The 20366-nt window shown below is 35.9% G+C and overlaps 1 protein-coding gene across 12 annotated transcripts in view; it reads right to left on the minus strand.

The window, feature by feature from the left end:
• The window catches only part of MEF2C (myocyte enhancer factor 2C), a 155267-nt gene that overhangs the window by 92746 nt on the left and 42155 nt on the right, over positions 1–20366 (minus strand). For 5 of the 12 annotated variants that reach the window (XM_023545622.2, XM_023545621.2, XM_023545618.2 and 2 more), the window contains exon 2: positions 2543–2738. In XM_023545622.2, coding sequence (XP_023401390.1) covers positions 2543–2596 — 54 coding nt within the window. In that variant the 5' untranslated portion in view covers positions 2597–2738. Of the gene's footprint in view, positions 1–2542; positions 2739–4580; positions 4747–5900; positions 6026–20366 lie in introns of those variants that run through there. The other 7 variants (XM_064273945.1, XM_064273952.1, XM_023545614.2 and 4 more) reach the window with 7 other exon arrangements.

Consider the following 20366-nt stretch of genomic DNA (forward strand, 5'->3'; position numbering starts at 1 on the left):
CTTTTACTACTTCTAAGAAAATATGACAGCGAGTAATTGTGCGAGGGTCTACTGGAGAGTCTACAGTGGGGGCAGCTTCATAAAGAGCAATGCAGGCAACACTTTTCTTTTCAACACGTGAACACACAGTTTAAAGGAAGCCCATGCCCCACACCTAGCATGAGGTGCTGCTGAAGATTTGCTGGTTTTGATTATAAAAAAGTTATCTACATCTTTCAGGTTTTCTCTGAAATGGCACCTGTGACCACTCACAGGAGGTGAGAGGCATACATGATGAACATTTACTTATAACATGGCTCTTTAGAATGTTCATTAGCCATCTAAAATAATCACCGAAATATACAGCAAACAGGAAGGTTTTCATTTTTACTAATTCCAATTAAGAGCACTGAATTAAAGGGCTTATTGTACCTAGATAAAAGTGAAATAAAGAATAAATAGATTCTAAATCAAAAAATCTATCTCTAGAATTAAAAAAAAAAATCAAACTGAATTTTTTTTTTCTTCTCTTAAAATTATTATGACTTCTAACATGGGTGAGAGTAACAGCAATTGTAGATGCAAATACACTTAAATCAAGGAAAGACGTTCAATTATTAGCTCAAAAGTATGGTGTTAACATTCTCGTATCCACGTGTGACTTTTAAATTCCTTTTATAAAGCACAAAGAAAGCTCATGAATTCAACCCACAAAAATTTTCTTCTCCCTTTGTAACCGAAAGGAAGATACAATGAATCTCGTGAGCCTAAAAATTAACTAGCATCATTGACGAAGTGCTAAGTGCTAATTCATATAATTTCTGACTGCGCCCAAAGTAGGTTCTAGTCCAAATAACAAGGTCTAAACAGTCAGTGATACATAATGTTCAATATTTCAGCCTTAATGTCAATTTCAAGCTATAAACGAATTAAAAATTACTGTGGTTTTATTGACAGAATTATTGCTTTTTGACTTGGCCCATAAGAATAAGCAATGTGCAGGGAAAACACTGAAGGAATCTTTGCATTATTTGTTCTCTAGTTCAATTTTCAGCTAAAAATAGTTCAAATCATGCATACCTTAAAATATGTAATAATTTAAAGGACCGTAAACTTAAAAACTAAGGAATAAAAACTCCTTTACTTCTTAATTGCATACAGACTTTGATGACATAAATAATAATTTCTACTTGTCATAACTTGGAGCCCTGGTGGGACGGTGGTTAAGAACTTGGCTGCTAACCAAAAGGTGGGCAGTTCCATTCACTAACCGTTCCTTGGAAACCCTATAGGGCAGTTCTACTCTGTCCTATAGGATCGCTATGAGTTGGAATTAACTTGATGGCAATGGGTTTATTCATTATAATTTATACATCTAGCAACATTAATTTTTTAAAAATTAAAAATTTATCAGTTCTAGTCTCATTTATAGGTCCAAGAAGATTTAAAAAAAAAAAAAGACGAGAGGGGAGATGGAGTATCTTTACTTGGGGGAAACTATAGTCTGGTGGGGTGCTCCCAAGGCTGACTGTCCTCTTGTTTGTCCTCAGTATAAATGGGCAATAGGCAAAACTCTCTTCTCTCATGGCCAAGGAAGGTCTATTCTGCAGGTTCCAATATCCATATGTAACGGTCAGAAGCCACGGGATCCTGCACACTGCAATTTCTCCCAAGGATCATGATTTGATATTTAACATTAGGATGCTTACAAACCACCCAGCTATCCTTACATCACTTAATTAAATCCACTTGTCTCAAGTATGAAGGAAAATACAGCCAAACTATAGTCTTTACTGCTGAATAGTGTTTGGTTATATAAAGTCTTCAGATAGATTAATTACATCATACACACATTATCACTTAAGTTGTAGAAAAAAAATCATTTATTTCTATGTTTATAAAATTCAGGGTTTCAAAAAATGCCATGAATTTACTAACCAGTACCTGCCTATATCGATGGCACTGGGTGGGTTTTTACCTGCCTATATGTTTTAAGTTATTAATATATTGTGTGAGTTTCGTCGTTGTTGTTGTCGTCAGCACACTGTTTTGAATGCATTTCAAAGTCTTATGCTGTGACTAGAATGAAAGCCATTTTTGTAAAGGATATTTAGCTCATCTTATAAACCTTTAAATGAATGACCACAAAAAGTCTAGTTCCCATGAATATAAGAATATCTTTGTTTGATGATGCGTGCAGTGGAGCAATGATATGTAGTGGAGCAATGATATGCTTAGTAAGTCTTAATTATTAAGCTACTCGTGTTACACAAGTATAGCTCCCATTTAAAATTCATGTTGAAGTAAAAACTGAATAACTTTATGTAAACTATATTTCTAATGTATAAGCTATATAAAAGATAAGGTTTTATTTTTTTCCTTTACATATGAGAGATGATTGACCCTTAAACTGGCCACATTTAATTTGCTAAAACTTCTTTTAAATTCAATTAATAGGTATTTATAAATTCAAAACGTTTTCAGTATCCTTAACCTATCTGGAGAAAAATGCAATAAATAGTCCACGTAAATAATGATACAAAGAAAAGTTTACCCTACTCACCTGTCTGTTACGTTCATCCATAATCCTTGTAATCTGAATCTTTTTTCTCCCCATAGTCCCCGTTTTTCTTCTCTCTCTCGTCCCTGAAATTATGTATTTTTTCCTTCCTTTTCTTTCTCTTTCCTGTTTCCTCCAAACAAACCTCCTTCTTCAGCACTTGCACAGCTCAGTTCCCAAGTTCCTGCATTCGTTCCTGCTAAACAAAAAAAAGAGAAAATTAAATATCAGAGGTAAAAGTAAACCAGTTTCGTAAGAACTACCACATTCTAGTTTTATAAAGGAAACAAACCACATGGAAATAAACCAATAAAATGAATGAACGAAAGTAAGTGTTTATTAAAAGTACGTGGTATATAACATGCAGGAGCATATCAAATAAGAACAGTTTGTTTTTATAATTAAAGTAATCTCATAAGTAGTTTAACAAGTCATTTAAATGATGAATACCAGGCTTTAAATTAAAGCCCAACACTTGAAATGTATCTTTTGCAAAGAGTTTTTTAAAAATATTTTTTAATGAAATTAGGTGACTATTTTCACCCTTCTGTTATGAAAAATTACCCAAATCAGAGAGTTAATGAACCTTTATGTACCTGTGTATGCTAAGTAGGGCAGCTAATTCATTTCTGAAGGGAAAACAATCTTGTGTTTTGACAGCAGAGGTGATAACGTCCCTCGTTATGCAAATAGGATGGACTATTATGAAAGTGCTAGCTGATATATGGAAATGTCAACTAATTTAAATCTAAATTCTTTAATCTTATTTTTTGTTTTTTTAAATCACTGCTATGAGAACACTGTAAAAATAAGGAATGTTTAATCTTACATAACAAGCTTCTATCAGCAGCGAGATCTTTTCTTTTGAAAACCCTTAAGCTATATCTTGAATATAGAAATTGAAAAAGACAATCATTGATAGAAAAATAAGAGTACTATTCCATTTATAGGCTTTTTTTTTTTTAAATAAAGATGTTAAGTCCTGTTAACTTAAATATTTAAAAAAGACACACAGTATCTCCTTGGGGAGTAAGAAAATTACAGAAGCTTGCTAGTATACACTGGAGATCTTTAGGTCATGAATTGAAATGAAAGAAATGATCATCAATACCAAAAGATAAACCTGAGAAAACCAGAATATCAAGAGTATATATTTTATTTTGTTTTAAGTTCTATCTGGAAATATTTCAACATAATGAAAGTGAATTGCTGTGAAATGTGGAATTTAATAAGAAAGAATTCCTCAATGGCTTCTTCAATTTGCAAGCAACAGCTTCAATTATTCTCTTCCGTCTTATGTTAAAGAATGCAACGACTTTACACATCGTTGAGAATTTCCCTGTTTATTTTAGTTGGTGTTTGACAACCAACCTGATAAATTCCCACATGTATTATGTAATGTTAAGCCAATGTGCGGGCTATTTAATAGATTATTTGGCTCCAATTCAAAGTTATTAGTACAGGAAAGCTGTTATACACTTGGTCTGATCATCAGTTGTCCTTTGATCTCTGTAACTTTATTCCTAAGTTCTTTATCACCTTGAGTAAAAATTTTTTTTTTTTAATATTTAAAGTTTTCCATTATTGTCTAATTGCAGAAGCTGTCATGATATAATTAGTTCTGGGGGGTTAGCATCGCTTAAATACTATCCCTTCTCCTTTGCCAAGTACCCTTCTGTGAAAAACTGCAGCTCAGTTCTGCTTCTGAGACTGCATATACATACATATATATGTTCAGTAACATCATGACCACACGGTGCTCATCAAAAACTATTACACCAGCTGTATTTTTAAATGTTGGAAGTAGTTCAAAAGTTTAAAAGAGTTATATAAATCGGATATACTTGGCAAATAAACACATGAAAAAATTAGCTATACATATTGTATAGTTATTACTAAAGATATATTAAAATCACGTTCAAATATTAAAGATCCACAAAGCCAAGTGCATCGTATATTCACTGTTGCTAAACACTATTTTTAGAAACATTCTTAACTATCACTCCACTGGGAAACTTTCCTGTGTTTCCTATAATCTTACCTTAGAAGCAAGCAGTATGTTAGAATGGTATTTCTCATGCATGTGCAAGACCCCAAGGAGACAAGCAGGCTTTTTCTATCACAGAAAAGCCAATGCAGGAATCCACAGTAAACGCATATGGGACAATTTCCTTTCCTTTCATTTAGCTGAGGCCGGTGGCACTATCGGCTTACAGGACTATGCCTGCCTAAGCGCTTACTCACTTTAAGGTGGAAGGTCAGGGTGAACAGATTAGAGCATGGTGACAAGGCAGGGAAGATGAGAACTTCTAAAGATCCTGGTTTCAAAATATAAATAACAAGTAGAGAAACAACCCTGGGAGAAAAGTCTCCTCAAAAAGACACAGCTCCTGATGAACCAAACTTAGGAACTTCCTCCCTATCACTACTGTATTTCGCAATCTGGAAACAAGAGACTTTTTTTTTTTTTTTTAAAGACAGCAGCAAGAATTTCTTTTATTTTATTCTTAAAGCTTGATGGGAAATATTTTGCCAGAAGGGGGGAAATACATACACATAATTTAATGAATAAAAATGCCACTGATTCTGTTTTCCTTTTTGAAATACACAAGGAAATAGCGAAGCAAGTTTAAATTTCCTTTTGATTAAACATTTTTTTTTTTGCTTCCTGTAAAAGTAGGGATCTCTTTTGAAAACATACTGATATTTTTAAAATGCAAAATTGGATACTATCAAGTTTCTATGCAGATTGATATGTGGTGGTGATGTAACTGAGTAACTTTTCACGAAGTAAAATGTGTCATGAAACGTGGCTTACAACATTTGATTATGGGTCATGTTTCCGGGTTGTCAGTATTCATTCAAAGAATGACAAAGGTCCACAATAGCCCACCAGTTGTTTTCCTAACACACCTATTTCTCTAAACTGATTTTTATGCAAAAATGATATTGTAAGGCAGGTTTCAAGTATTAATTTGTAAGAGGCTAGAGAGGTTGAGAAAGATTATATAATTTTAACAATTTATAAAACTGTTTTGTATGTATATGAGAAAAAAAGACCATAATAACTAAAATAAATGTAGTAAAATTTCATGTTATGCTAAGAACTTTCATTATGTACAATCAACCATAAGCTTAAAATAATTCCAGCAGCCTTGCCGCTACTTCTTTCCACATGAAAGAAGCATTCTTGGAAAATAACAGCGTTAAGTATAAACAATCAGTAATTAAAAAAAGAAGAAGAAGAAGAAGAAGAAGAAATGCTCTACCATAGATACGCTCTATAGAGTTACAGTCTTCTGCAATTTTTTTTTTCTTTTTGCCAACTTAAATGTAAGAAAAATAAAATCAGGCTGCTTACTAAAAAGGGGAACTTCATTATGGCAGGCTTCTGTTCACTGTGAGTTTGGCATAGCAGGCAGATGAAGGCAAAATAGTTTGATACCTAAGTAGAGAAGAATTTCTTCTGGACAGATGCTAAAGATCATTCTTCCACCCAGGCTCTCTCATTAATAAACAAGTTCCCTTGAGTGACACACACCGCCCCCTCCCCTCTCCCTTCTCTCCCTCCCTCCCTTCTTCTTACTCTCTTCCTCTCTCCCTCCCTCCTACAAATCCCTCCCAGTTAACACAGAAGAATCTTGACAGAATGGCAGGAAACACGCACAGACTGGTCAGGGAAGGATATGATGTCAGCAACCACGAACAATAAAAGGTGTAAAGGTGCTTCCTTCCCTAAACTGTTCCAGAAGTGTAAAATGAGAACCAAAACTCTCCACTTCCTTCTCTGAGCAGAACCGTCTGAGTGTGCAGTGCTACCAAACCCCACAGAGAGAGGCCTTTGAGAGGTTCAGATAAGGGACAGTGAGAAAAATCCAGACACGGGGACGTAATTTTTTAATTTCTATTTTTAAAACACCTGAGAAAAATCCTTTCGGCTTTAAGTTTAGTATTTTGTGTGATTGCTTTAAGAGAAAAAGAAGAAAACAAACAAGTCACTTTGGTGAAGTAGCAGATACACCACAATGAGCGTTTAAAACATACCATGCCTTATTAAAAAAAAATCATTTTACATAGATTAAGCAGACATAAAATCTGAATTTATCCTTTGAGGCAAGTGAAGAATTCTATACAAGCAAAGACCCAACAAAGATAAATTATTATTTTTGGTAAAAAACAGGATTATAAAACTGTCAAAATATCAATGTTTGTTGACAGAGCACACTGATTACATTTTTTTCCTCCACAGTTTGAAAAAAAAAGTTACACTTTGGAGGTGGGGGGTGGTGGTGGCGGTGAGGGGCTTCTGATGTTATTGCAGCTTTCCAGGTTCTTTAAAAAAAAATCAGACTAAGATCCAAAGTAACTAACATAAACTTGCAGTACCTAGCGCAAACTATTCAATTTAATCTCATCACTATTATGTTCTTTCTAACATGGAAATGGCAGTCTACCGTACGGTTTCTGTAGGAAGAAAACCACATATCAAGTGAATCTGAGTCATCTTCAGATTTCAATCATCTTCCCACAACACTTTGATTTAGAAATTAAACATAACCTTCAGTTATATGTTTTGATCTGAGAGTGAGACTGCCATGCCACATTAAAAGATGTGGGAAGAAATTAATTTTCTTCTGCTAAACTTATCTTTGCAAAGCATTTATTTTGTTACAATAAGCACAATGCAGCCACTTAAAAATAGCCTATGAATAATGATAAAACATTTAAGTATGTGATGTCAAGTTGCAAAGAAGAAATTTTGGTTTTCTTTTTCTCATATTAGCAAATAACTCTTTTATTGACTCACATTTTCACTAACATCTTCATATAATGTTTTGTAAAAACTCAAGCTGAAAATAGAGCACACTACGTCACACAAGAAATAATACTGTATAAATAAATACAAGCTGAATAATACTTAGAAAGGGATAGAAATGATCATAAGCCCAGTTGCTTCAAGCCCAGTATTACTAATTCAAACACTTAAATGATTCATTATCATTTTAAAGTGGAAAACTTTGCTCATTATGGTGCATCTAGATGCATTTAACTCTCTATGATTTGTTTGAAAGACATATGAAGTGTACAATCATATCTGAGTTAAAAGGAACAAGTAGAGCTTTATCCCCTTAAGAGCTAGTCTGAACTTCAAAAGAAGTAACGAAATTATTATCGTTATTGGTGCTTAACTACGTGATGCCTTACGAGTTGAGGAATACTTCCTTAGTCCTGAAAGCCATTCCGTTTCTCTCTAAGCTTACCATCTGTCATATAGAATGTTATATTACCCTTGCTTTGAGTGAAAGCTGAGTTTGTTTTAAAGTAACACAGCCAAGACTCAATCTGTAAAGAGAAACAAAAAGAAGAGCCATTCTTTCTCCCTGGATAAATACTATTGTGTCACAGATGAAGTTATTTTCCCAATTTATTCCAATTTTGTGTCAATATGATAAGTTTTGGAGTCATCTTCAAGTCTCATAAATCAATATCACACATACTAATAACAAATAACTTTGGTTATCTTTCAGTTCTTCACATCTGCCATGTCCAGTTCCTACCACAGGACCTTTGCATATGCAAATCTTTCTGCTTGGAATGCTTCTCTCTCTCCCCTGTGCCTCCTTAACTTCTCTTCCCTTCTGTCTCAGCTCCAGTTTCACCTTCTTAGGAAGCACTCCATGCTCTCCTGACCATATCATATCCTCCTATTATAGGGTCTCACACTGACATGTCCTTTGTAGCCTTTGCCACAGTTGAAATCCCACATTTGCCTGCCTTCCTCAAAATCTGCGGGTCAAATAATGACAGCTACCAAATCTGTTTTGTTTCACCTTTGTAGTCCCAACAACTATGCCAGGGCCAGGCACAGAGTAAGAATTCAGTAACTACCCACTGATTAGCTGAATTAATTAATGTTTATCTCCCAGCTGAAGTAGAGTCTGCATTCACCATTTTAATGACTACTACTAAGAATCTTTTCATATTTTTTGTTGTTTATACAGAAGCAGACTGATAACCTCACTTAATCCTTTATCATTTTTATTTAGCATCTCCTATGTTGCATTTTTTTTTTTAAATAATTTATACTGAGAACTAGAAGCTGAATTAATTTTAGAGTTTAAACTCTAACAGGGTACTTAGAATCTGGGTAACTACAGACTAATTATTCAATCCCTTCCAACCTTTATTTCCATGCTCTACAAAAAATGGGAAAATATTTCTTCATTTTCAGGATGGTTATGATAATTAAACATGGTAGGTGCTGAGTACACGGTACTACTGGGAACATGGCTTACTCCTTGTAAGACTACTTCAGTTCTGAGGCATAAATTTAAAGCCATATAGTAAAGCTATGAAATAAACTGTAGTCCTTACATACACCATCAAGCCCTCACTTTGCAAAGCTAATGAGCAACTTCTAACTGAAAATGCTTCATTTATCCCTTAAAAATAATCACCATATAAAGAAGAAATTTACAATGGCATAAAAACTAAGAAGTTTCTCTTAAGTATCAGCTACAGAAGAGCTTCAGGCTGCAAAAGTAGAAATAACTAGGGAAATATATCAATTTTCCCAATGACCACGGCTGCTGAAAACTCTACGTTAATGCATCTAGTCCTACATTTAATATCTTTCCCCAAGGACAAAAGGAGATGAAATGTATGTCAGAAATATAATAAGGCTAAAAAGGAATTCGTTTTGAAAACCCCTGCAATTAATTTAATAGGTGGGCCTAAACCTGCCATTATCACTGACATAACTCACTTTACACAGTTCTAGAATTTAGGAGACACATACCTTTAAATGACGGTATTATATTATAAACAATTTAATCAACAAGAGGAAAGCACAGTTTCCCTCATGTCAGAGTTATCCATGGTATATTTTGGTCTTGTACGTTTTTTTCACACTGCAGCTAAAACAGCATTCTCCAGTCCCCATGCCAAAATAAACTCCAAATGGTCTAAATATGTCAAAAGCCTCATGCTATCCAACCACACCACGGTTTTTAGTCTTTCCACATCACACTAAGTAATTAATTCAGGCTCTATCATTTTTTTGCGTTCCTAATTTTTCACAATAGGGCCACCACCAAGTTTTCTTTCAAAAGCCACTTAGTGATGCGGCAGGGCTTACCCCAAAGGAAAATCTTCCACTGTCTTCATCACAAAGCAAGAGCTACTATTTAGCATCCCAGATCGCGGTCTGTTCCCAGCTGTAACCTCTCCATAAGCACATGCAGCCGGAATTTTTTGTTGCTATTATTGAACAAAGCAAGTTAAACACTATACCACACCAACATCAGTGAAATACGAAATCGTCAGCCTTCAAAGCAAGCTGGGCTTGAAGTAGGAGACACTGCTATTATAAATTTTCATCTTAGTATGACAAAATCTGAATTCCCAGGCAGCTTATGATGCTGGTAGAAAAAAATAATTTTATGTTTATTATTTTTTTATCTTTAATATATCACATTTCATCATTAAAATGGAAATTTTCTACTTTTTTTTTTCAGAAGCCTGTATGTGGTAGACACATTTTTCAGCCTCACTGATATGTTTGTTTGTGAACACTTTCCTACAAAACTGTAGCAAATGGAAAATAAAACCATTTTATTCTTCCACAATGTATAAATGAAACAATAAGAGTAAATTTTAAGACACTCAAATACTCTTAAATATTACACCAGTAAATAATCACATCTATTCAGATGGTGATATCAGTGATTAAAAGGACAGTCTTAAGTAAAGGCTTTGTTTTAGTCTGTATCAAAAAAACATGTGAAATGACTGACAATTACATCTTTGAAAACAGTTTACTTCTTGTTAACTGCTTTGCCAACAGATGACCTTGAAATCAAAGAAATGCTATCGTCTTTTGCCAATATTTTCTGGGAAATATTAAGGGGAAAACGCTTGATCAATCACCTGCTGTTTACACAATGTTACTTATTTTTGTTTCTGGTTAAACTTTAGAATTTTAGAAAGTTTACATGAAACCTTATATGTGTATGTATGTATATATATACATACACACACACTCACATATTCAAAATGCTCAAAATAGAGATATTTGATATTGCTATTATATGGGGCTCAACATGGAAACCAGTGATTCATCAATTCTTCTATTTCTCTTCATCTCTTTTACAGCATCCTAATCAACCTAATTAAGGCTTTGTTCATCTGAAACCTCTGATGACAATTTGTTTAACTCTATCCCACTGTGGTCTTCTTATAAGGAGAATTAAATCTGATCTTCTGACAGCAATCATTAAATGATCCCAACTGGCCCCAATTAAGCCACATGGCTCACGGGCTTCCATACAGTCAAGTGCCAAGTTCTCTGTTTCATTTACACATCATTCTTTACCTTGGTTTATTTTGTTAAAGCCAATTAAGTACGTGTCTTATCAAGTGAAGATGAATTTCCCTGTATACACTAGCTGGAGATACAGTGTATCAACTGACTTTTCAGTCGCACTGAAGTATCATACAGGACTCCTGAAGCCATTCTCTCTCATCTGCTCATGCTGAACTTGACCCACAAGTACCATCTCAAAATAATATGCATGTTTAAACAGTTCTGTCTAACGAATTGAAAATAACTTTTTATTTGGCTTGTTTACAATAATACTTTAATGGAGTAGTATCTACACGATAAGTTGGGTTTAACATCCTTTTTTTAACATGTGAAACTATCTCTTTATCTCCTTCTAAAAAAGCAGTGCCAAAGTAAGACTTCCGAAGTTAACCTTTATTACCCTTAATTTCTGTTCTAATTTTTTCACGTATGCTCAATTCTAAGTTCCGTAATGATGTTCCTGGGCCTTCCTACTTGAGCGCAGGTAGCCTCAGGATTTAGAGCTCATTGACTGTGGGCTGCTCCAGGGAAATGACTGATTAAAAACAGCCTCATGAGGAGGAGTAACTTCTATTCACAGCTGGCTCATCTTAGTCTAAACTCTAATACCTGTATGGAAATATGGCCCCTAGCTTTGGCTTTGGAAAACCACAGTTTACAAAGAGTCCTGTGCCTTAGACGTCAAGGCAAAATGTAGTTAAATTAATCCCAATATGACTGGTGTTTGACACAGTTTCTGAAAGCCTTAATCAATTACCCTGGCTACTTTCCCCTGAATATAAACAAATGTACTGTAGCTTTATATTTATTCTAATTATAGCTATCACTGATCATCTATTGGTATCTGATGCAGACTATCTGTTACAGTTCTCAGAGCAAATGGATTAGAACCTATCTGCTCATCCTAACCATACACTAAAAACTGACATTAGGATAGGAAGTGGAATGGATGCTATGCATCTTCTAGAACATTAACGTTGATGGAACATGTACTTGGCTCTTATTACTTGATCAACAGATGTAACTAAATGCAAAGAACAAAGAAAATACAATGGGATCTTTAACATACTGACATGATTGGCAACACCTAGAAAAAGACTATGTGCATTTTTCTTTATGATAACTAAATATATCCTTGAGCCATCCGCTTATTCAATAAATGTTCTTCTCCTCAAAAAAGGAAAATTAAAAATATTTGTTGCAAAACGCTGACGACTTAGAAAACGCTTACAACTTCACAACTGACTGACTTTTTAAAAATGTGTAATAAGTGTTCTAAAATTTTAGTAAAGTGGTAAAACAGACACTGGGGTGTTGTATTATATTTCTCACAGTATTATAGTAATCTCCAATAAGATTTGATGTTAATTTTAGAGCATGCTTCTGCCAAAAAGGGCAAACCCTGCAACAGATTTAGTACAAAGAAGCTGAAAATATCCTGTGGAAAAAAAAAGAATCTGTAGAGAAATCAGCCAGCCCAAATCCTGCCATTACTCAGCACTGCAGTGACGTGCGGATGTTTGTAGTGGTTTGAGGAGCCAGCAGGGGTGGAAACTCTACATACTCCACTCCAACATGATTGCAATTGAACCTCATCAAAGTAAGAGCTCATAATTTGTCACAGAAAACAGCCAATTAACATATGTTAGAAAAAGGCTTCATAAAGATAATATATGATTAAAGACCCAGTGCAGCTGTTGAAAATCAAAACTATGCATTTAAAAAAGAAATCTCAGCCTGAGCTTCCATATGGTTAAACTGATAATGGCTACTATGTTTTTTTTTTTAGTAGAAAAATATAATTACAGTGTGTCTTATAAGTTTGGGTTACGGCAAGAGAGAGCTGGGTACTGTGGTACTATTTACTATGCCTTACTTAGTTCTATAAATAGTTGAAGCCCTTGCCAAAACTCTGTAGTTACTTTGTTGTAGTGCTATTTTAAAACACAGACCTTCATTGTGAGCTAAATGGCCTTCAGGATGCACTTTGTAGTTATTGCATTCCTCTCAAAACTGTATCCTCCCTTTATCTGTGCAAAAGTCTAGCACAAGAGGACTCTAAATGACTGCCCCTCTCACTGTAAAACACGCTAGGACAGTGTAACATGTGGTTTTAATACTTAAGAACTTTTGTCAGGGGTGGTGGTCAAGAAGGGTGACAGTGGAGTGTCAGAAATGAGATTCAGGTGCGTGTATGCAGTACAGATTCTCAACAGGGTGCAAGCCGGGCCACCTGCTACAACTTTCAGAGCAGATAAACGACATGTAATGTATGTGGTATTTTCTAATTATAGATTTTTAAACTAAGCTTGGACTATAGGGACATTCAAATCCTAGCTAAATTGCCGTTATTGGGTATCAGGAGCCAAAATCATGGTGCTTAATATCACAGGTATCAATGAGAAAGTCTGGACATGAGACAGTCACAGAGAGTGCAAAATGTGTCAAGCATGATGCTAGGTGGCAGGGATACCACCGTCAATAAAACAAAGAAGATTCCGGTCGTCATGATGCTTACGTTCAAAAGGGAGAAAGAGTCAAGAAACAAGCACACCCATATGATGATTTTTAGACAGAGAAGTGCTACAGAGAAAATACCACAGGAGAAGGGGCAAGAGGGTGACTGAGTGGGAAAGGGCAGAGGTGAACATTTGTTGGATGGTGCAGTCAGGGAAGGGTTCTTTGAGAAGATGACATTTGAGAAACACCTTAACTACAGAGGTAGCCAGGCATGATTGGAGGGATGAGTACCTCAGTACTCTGCCTCTCACTGGTGGTATGAATGTTGCCAAATCAGTTTCTTGAATCTTAGTTTCCTCCTCTGTAAAACGGGACTAAAAAAGAAAGAAACAAACCAAACCTACTGCCGTCTAGTCGGTTCCGACTCATAGCGACCCTATAAGGACAGAGTAGAATTACCCCATAGACTTTCCAAGGAGCACCTAGTGGATTCAAACTGCTGACCTTTTAGTTAGCAGTGAAACTCTTAACCACTGTGCCACAAGGGCTCTCCTGAACATACAGTATAGTGCAAAAGGTTTCTAAAGTCATATCAATTGAATGCAAAGGTGCACCTTCCCTTGAAATGTGGATGTTTCATTAAAGCAAGGCTCACTAGGTGAAGCAGTCCTTGGGGATATAAAGCTCATCTCACAATGCTAAATATTGATAGCACCATGTACAATCTGATAAATATTGCAAAATGTCTGCAAATCTAAAATAGAATTATAAAAAACAAACTTTTTTAACTTTTAGAAATAATCTACAAAATTACTAACGTAACCTACTCACTGAGTTAGGTTGATTTATTTCTTCTCTCAAATGCCCTGACTCCCAAGCAGTCAGCAGAGTTTTGATTAAGATCTCAGCAATATTTGAAAATCTCAGTGTCTCACTGTACTGGAAATATTCACATAACTCTGGACATCCCCATCTAATGAGAGTTAACTGTAGCCTCAAGCTAAACAGATTAATTTCCAACTTGGAATGAACAGACAAATTGAATCACCTAGTATTTTTTTTTTTCATCAGTGCCTTCTTAAAAGGAAAAATAAAAACTTTAAGGGTTATGAATTTTTATAAATAGGAAATTAGAGTAAAAGACAGTAGATTCATACCTTAAAAAGTTGTGAAATGGAAATGTACAGTGAAAAGCTATAGTATTTTAAGGGGAGGAATAAAAATTTCCTATGCAATGAAACGTTAAGGAATAGTGGCTGTACATTTTCAATTCTCCTTCCCTACCATTTTTGGAGGTAGTATAAACTTGATCCTTTATCCCAAATCATTTTCTTTTTATTTCCTATTTGGTGAACATAATTTATTAGTTTTAAAATAGGGTAAGTTACATAATTTACCATGAAGCCTAAATTAATACTAACCTAATTCCATTTATGATTGATTAAATACCCTGAACAAGAATTATACCTTCAAAAAGTATTTTTTTTAAATAAAAACTGTCTTTTTTCCTCTCCTAAATGAACCATAGTATAGATACGCATTACAATAAAAAGTAGCACAGCGTTTGATTTTATTCTCAACACTGACCAATGTTTCACATGGCATTCTCACTTTCCTCTCATCTAGTAAAATGATCTTTAGAGTGAATTTACTTCACCCTCCAAAGCCGAGTAATAGCTGCCTATAAACCAGACACGTAAATACGAGTTTCTTCTCTCTACTTGTAACATTCCCCACTCCATTTTTTCATTTCATCACCTTTCTTTATCTCTTTTTCCACATGTTTAGAACTGAGGGGATATGGAAAGTGAAACTGTCAAAGAGCTAGGAATAGAGGTGTTCTCAGACAAGCAAAACGTTTCCTCCATATGGTCCAGGCAAGGCGAGGGCAAGCATACTGCAGAGCACAGGGTCGGCGCTGTGGCCAGGGCTAAGCTGACACAATCCCTAGGTCGGAGGCCTGGCAGGAGGCTCCTTATCTTAGCATGTCTACACATTCTGTCCTGGGCTATTTTCAAGGATAGCCCAAGTCATCCTTGGCAGATAATGCTAAATTGAAAGTATTACAGTATTTCCTCTGTAAAGAAGACCACGATACTATAGATCAGAAGTTATTAAAATGGGTAGTATTTTAGCCAGATTCCCTAAAATCTAGATCTAAACAAAAACACCAGTGGGTGGACACAAGCCCATGAGTCTCCTCAAAGATCTCAAAGTGCTTAAGTTAGTTTTCCCCAAAGTAGATTCCAAAGATCACTGGTTCCTACGGCTGCTAACAAGCTGTTGCTCAAAAAAAAAAAAAAAAAAAGTCAGGAAATCCAATAAATTTGGAAAACATTTCTTTGCTGTCGAATTTTCATATTCCTCAGTATGCTGGATGCCAGAATCTGGAGTATTTCCCAAATTATCTGGAATATCACTTAGGAAATACTGGCTTTAAAGAAAAGGAACCAACTTCGAACAGGCTTCTTCCCTCTACTGATTACACTGAACTGCTGAAAGGCCCCAAACCAACACTTAGCTCAGTGCCTGGTACAAGGAAAACATTGTTGAATAAATTAATAAATGATGAAACAATGGAAAACTATTCTTATACGTTTAGAAAGAAGTACAAACATGCTATCAAGTTCAGAAAATTGCTGTTCATTGAAAGTAAAAATATTAATACAATATCTAGCAATTAAAGAGTACAACTTGTTTCCAAAGTCCAAAGCACTAAGAAGCAGTAGATACAGTAGAAAGAATTCTCTGTTTGGAATCCAACTTTTGGTAGGGTCTTGCTACAAACTAGCTGTGTCTTTGGGCCAGTCAACTCTTCTGGTTTTCATTTTCGACATACATATAAAGGGAGCTGGATTCAACATCTAAGGCCCCTTTCAAGATGCTACAAATTCAATAAGTAGCCCTGGTGGCATGGTGGTTAAAGTGCTCAGCTGTTAACCGAAAGGTTGGCAGTTCAAACCCACCAGCCACTCTGCGGGAGAAAGATGTGGCAGTCTGTTTCTGTTAAGATTTACAGCCTTGGAAACCCTCTGGGGCAGTTCTCCTCGGTCCTACAGGGTCACTAAGAGTCAGAATCGATCTGACGGCAGTGCGTTTGGTTTTTTGGTCTATAAATTCGTTAAAGGTATAAAACAATGACTTTGGAATGCTTCTCAAAATAATACATTTCTAGAAAAACAAATAAGATGATAATGGTGTTTAACTGCCTGAATAAAAGATTTTTTTTGTATTGAAAAGTTTGTTCACCTCAGCCTTAACAATACAAGCCTGAGTTAAGACCAACGTTGTATTATACACTTTGGACCCCAATCATATTCAGAAGTTTAAAAAATAATAACTAGGAATGATAAAATACTTACTAGGGCGGTAAAAGCTTTCCATACGTTAATGTTATTCCTCTCCACAGCCTATGAGGAAGGCCCTATTGTAACTCCTATTTTATAGAAGAGAAGGCTGGAACACAGAGAGGTTAAGTAGCTTGCCCAAGGTCACACACCTCGTCTTAGATCTACAATTCGAACCAGTCCCATGCTCACTCTGAACTACATTCTCTGCTACTTCTCCATGTTCCAAAGTATTATTCACAAGAGTACTCAGAAATTAAAATTACATGCAGAAAATGTCACGCTCCAAGAGATTTGGCGGAATCTAATAAATACTTTAACAATCAGTGTTCCTTAATTCATCTAACATTCTCTAATTCCTAAGACAAAAATGAGTTTACTTCACTGCATCAGTAGGGGAACAGAATGGAACTTGAGTCAGATGTTTGTCATTAGAACATTAGGATTTACTGGCTGGTCATCAGTAGTTGTTTCCCGCCCCCTTTCCACAAGTCAATGTGGCTGCTCACAAGTAAAACCAGGTAAATGAATCACCATATATCCATCATGACTATTGGGAAAAATATTCAAAACAGGTGTCTTCCTGATGATGGGTCAGGACAGTCCACTTCATCCATGATGACGATGAAAATTACAAACAATGACATCTTGTTTCTAGGCTTTAAGCAGATATCTTGCCCCCCTTGAAAGTACATTTGAGTAAGTTTCTAAATTAGACCTACCCAACTCTGGTATGGCCTTGATCATTACCTCTCCCCACCTTCCCTTTCAACTCCTTTTCCTAGTCTTCCTTCTCTTTATGCTCTCTTCTTTTCCCTTCATCTCCTCAAATTAAGGCCTACATCAATATTCTTCCATTTTAAGCCAGCACAACTTGTACAAGGCAAGGTCATGAAAGCTCCATAGACACATCCAAACTCCCTGAGGGATCAAATAGCTGGGCTGAGGGCTGCTGGGACCAGGGAATATCTAGCTCAAGTCGCATAACACAGCTTATGATGAAAATGTTCTGCATTCTACTTTGGTGAATAGCGTCTGGGGTCTTAAAAAGCCTGTGAGCGGCCATCTAAGATACTCTATTTGTCTCACCCCTTTGGGAGCAAGGAAGAATGAAGAAAACTAAAGATAAAAGGGAAAGATTAATCCAAGGGACTAATGGACCACATCTGCCACAGCCTCCACCAGACTGAGTCCAGTACAGCTCGATGTTGCCTGGCTACCACCACTGACTGCTCTGACAGGGATCACAATAGAGGGTCCCGGTCAGAGCTGGAGAAAAATGTAGAACATAATTCTGACTCACAAAAAAGATCAGACTTACTGCCCTGATAGAGGCTGGAGAAACCCCGAGAGCATGCACTCGGACACCCTTTTAGCTCAGTCATGAAGTCACTTCCGAGGTTCACCCTTTGGCCAAGGGTTTACAGGCACAGAAAGCAAAACGAAACTAAAGGGCACAACAGCCCAAGGGTGGTGACTAAAAGGCAGGAGGGGACAGGAAAGCTGGTTGTAGGGAACCCAAAGCTGAGAATGGACAGTATTGCCATGTTGTGGGGCTGTTAACCAATGTCATAAAACAGTATGTGTACTAACTGTTTAATGAGAAAATTTTTTGTTCTGTAAACCTTCATCTAAAATACAATAAAAAAAAAATATATATATATATATATTCTTCCATCTGAGGTGGAGTTTCCACTTCAGAACTTTGTATTATTACTTACTTCTTTAGAATTCTTTGTATTTGGGTATAACTGTGCAATTGAAACTACTTAAATATACTATTTTAGAAGTAATTTTATGGCTATCAGGTTTGTAAGACACACACCTAATAAAATACACTAACTATATAAAAACCGTTGACATAATTGGTCATATATTTATAATTGTTGAGGAAAAATTACATACTTTAGTGCAGTATAGAAGTTCACATCAGTATTTTTTTCACAATGTATTGTGTAGCTTTGCTCCATCAGAGTCCATAGTGTGTGAAGAAGTAATAGTTTGTGTATTTTTAAAATGTGCCAGGATTTTTTTTCCTACTTTCACGGGCAAAAGACATAGTGGTACATACATATTTACTCACACATTTACATATGTTACTGTTATACTAGTTGGTAAATACAGTGGGTGGGAGATAATTAAAAATTCATAGGCAACAATGACATATTATTAAATCCAGGACTGAACTCAATTTCTGATACCAGGCAATTGATTGTGCAAAGAGAAAGCTCAAAATGGCTGCTTCCGTATCTCTTGCACTTTAAAAAGGGCTCTTGGTAGACAGGAGATCTCTGAGATTTCTTATTCAGTAAGTACAGACCTGTTGGCAAACACTGCCTTTCAAAGTAAAGAAACCGCTGGAATAATTTTTATATCAGTGTCACCCATATCTATCAGTGGGTCTAGTAGTAAAAATGTTCGGGGGTAGGGGGGAGAACACATTACTTTCAGAGGCTAGAGAGCAGCCATTCTTATCAGGTAACTAGTTAACATACTAAATGTTACTTAGCTACAGAATTTTGCTGAGGATTCTGAAATCCAAAATGACATCAAATTTTTCATCTTCTATATCTGACAAAATAGAAAAACAAGGAACACAGCAGCACAACCTCTATCAAGTTCCTTTGAAGAAAATCAGCTAGGGTATTTAATAAATATTTTCCTAAACTTATTAAGCAGAATTTCAGGATGGGCTTGGAAAGATCATTTGCCTTAAAATGGATCTTTATGAGAAAGATAATTTTTGCCATGACAGAGAAGAGCAAAAGATCTTTTTTTTTTTTTTAGTAGAAATAGTTATCTATATTTCTATTCAGCCACTAAGGGTAGAAATGTTAAATATTATCTCTGGCAGAGGCTATGCAAGGTCATATCATTTTTCCCTCCTTTGGATAATATCACACCCAAATTATTTCACAAAGATTCCACCTCTCCTATTTTTAAGGCCTTCCGGAAAAGGAGCAACACAACCTTCCTCAGTAACCTATTTTGATATTTCACAACTCTCACTCTCAGGAAATTCTTACTTATAGCTAATCCCTCACTGAATACTTTATGTCTACTCCTCTTGTTCTGTCCTCAGTACAGAGAACATTTGGTCATTACGTCCTCACTTCATACCGTTGAAGATTGTGTGTTAAATTATACCTATTTAGAGTGGCTTGTAGATTTGAACTCCTGACCTTCTGGTTAGCAGCCAAGCTCTTAACCACTGCGCCATCAGGGCTCCAGTTAAAATGCACATAGTAATAATAATAAAAAAAAGGGAGCCCTGGTGGCAGCACAGCAGTTAGCGCTTGGCTGCTAACCGAAAGGTTGGCAGTTTCGAACTCACCAGCTGCTCTGAGGGACAAAGATGTGGCAGTCTGCTTTTGTAAAGACTACAGCCTTGGAATCTCAATGGTGAAGTTCCACTGTGTCCTATAAGGTCGCTATGAGTCAGGCTCCACTTGACGGCAATGGTTTCAGTTTGGTTTTGGTTACTCAAAAAAAGGCACCTGTATACTTCTACCAATAACATATTTTTAATGATCCACACACTGCACGCATTTTTAAGTAAATGTTTACCTTCTCACTTACTCCAATCTTCCATTTTCTCCCCTATCAGATTTGTTTCTACCCAATTCTTCTACATTTTGTATTTAGAGATTTAATT

The sequence above is a fragment of the Loxodonta africana genome, chromosome 2 (genome assembly GCF_030014295.1).
Source record: "Loxodonta africana isolate mLoxAfr1 chromosome 2, mLoxAfr1.hap2, whole genome shotgun sequence".
NCBI lineage: Eukaryota > Metazoa > Chordata > Mammalia > Proboscidea > Elephantidae > Loxodonta > Loxodonta africana.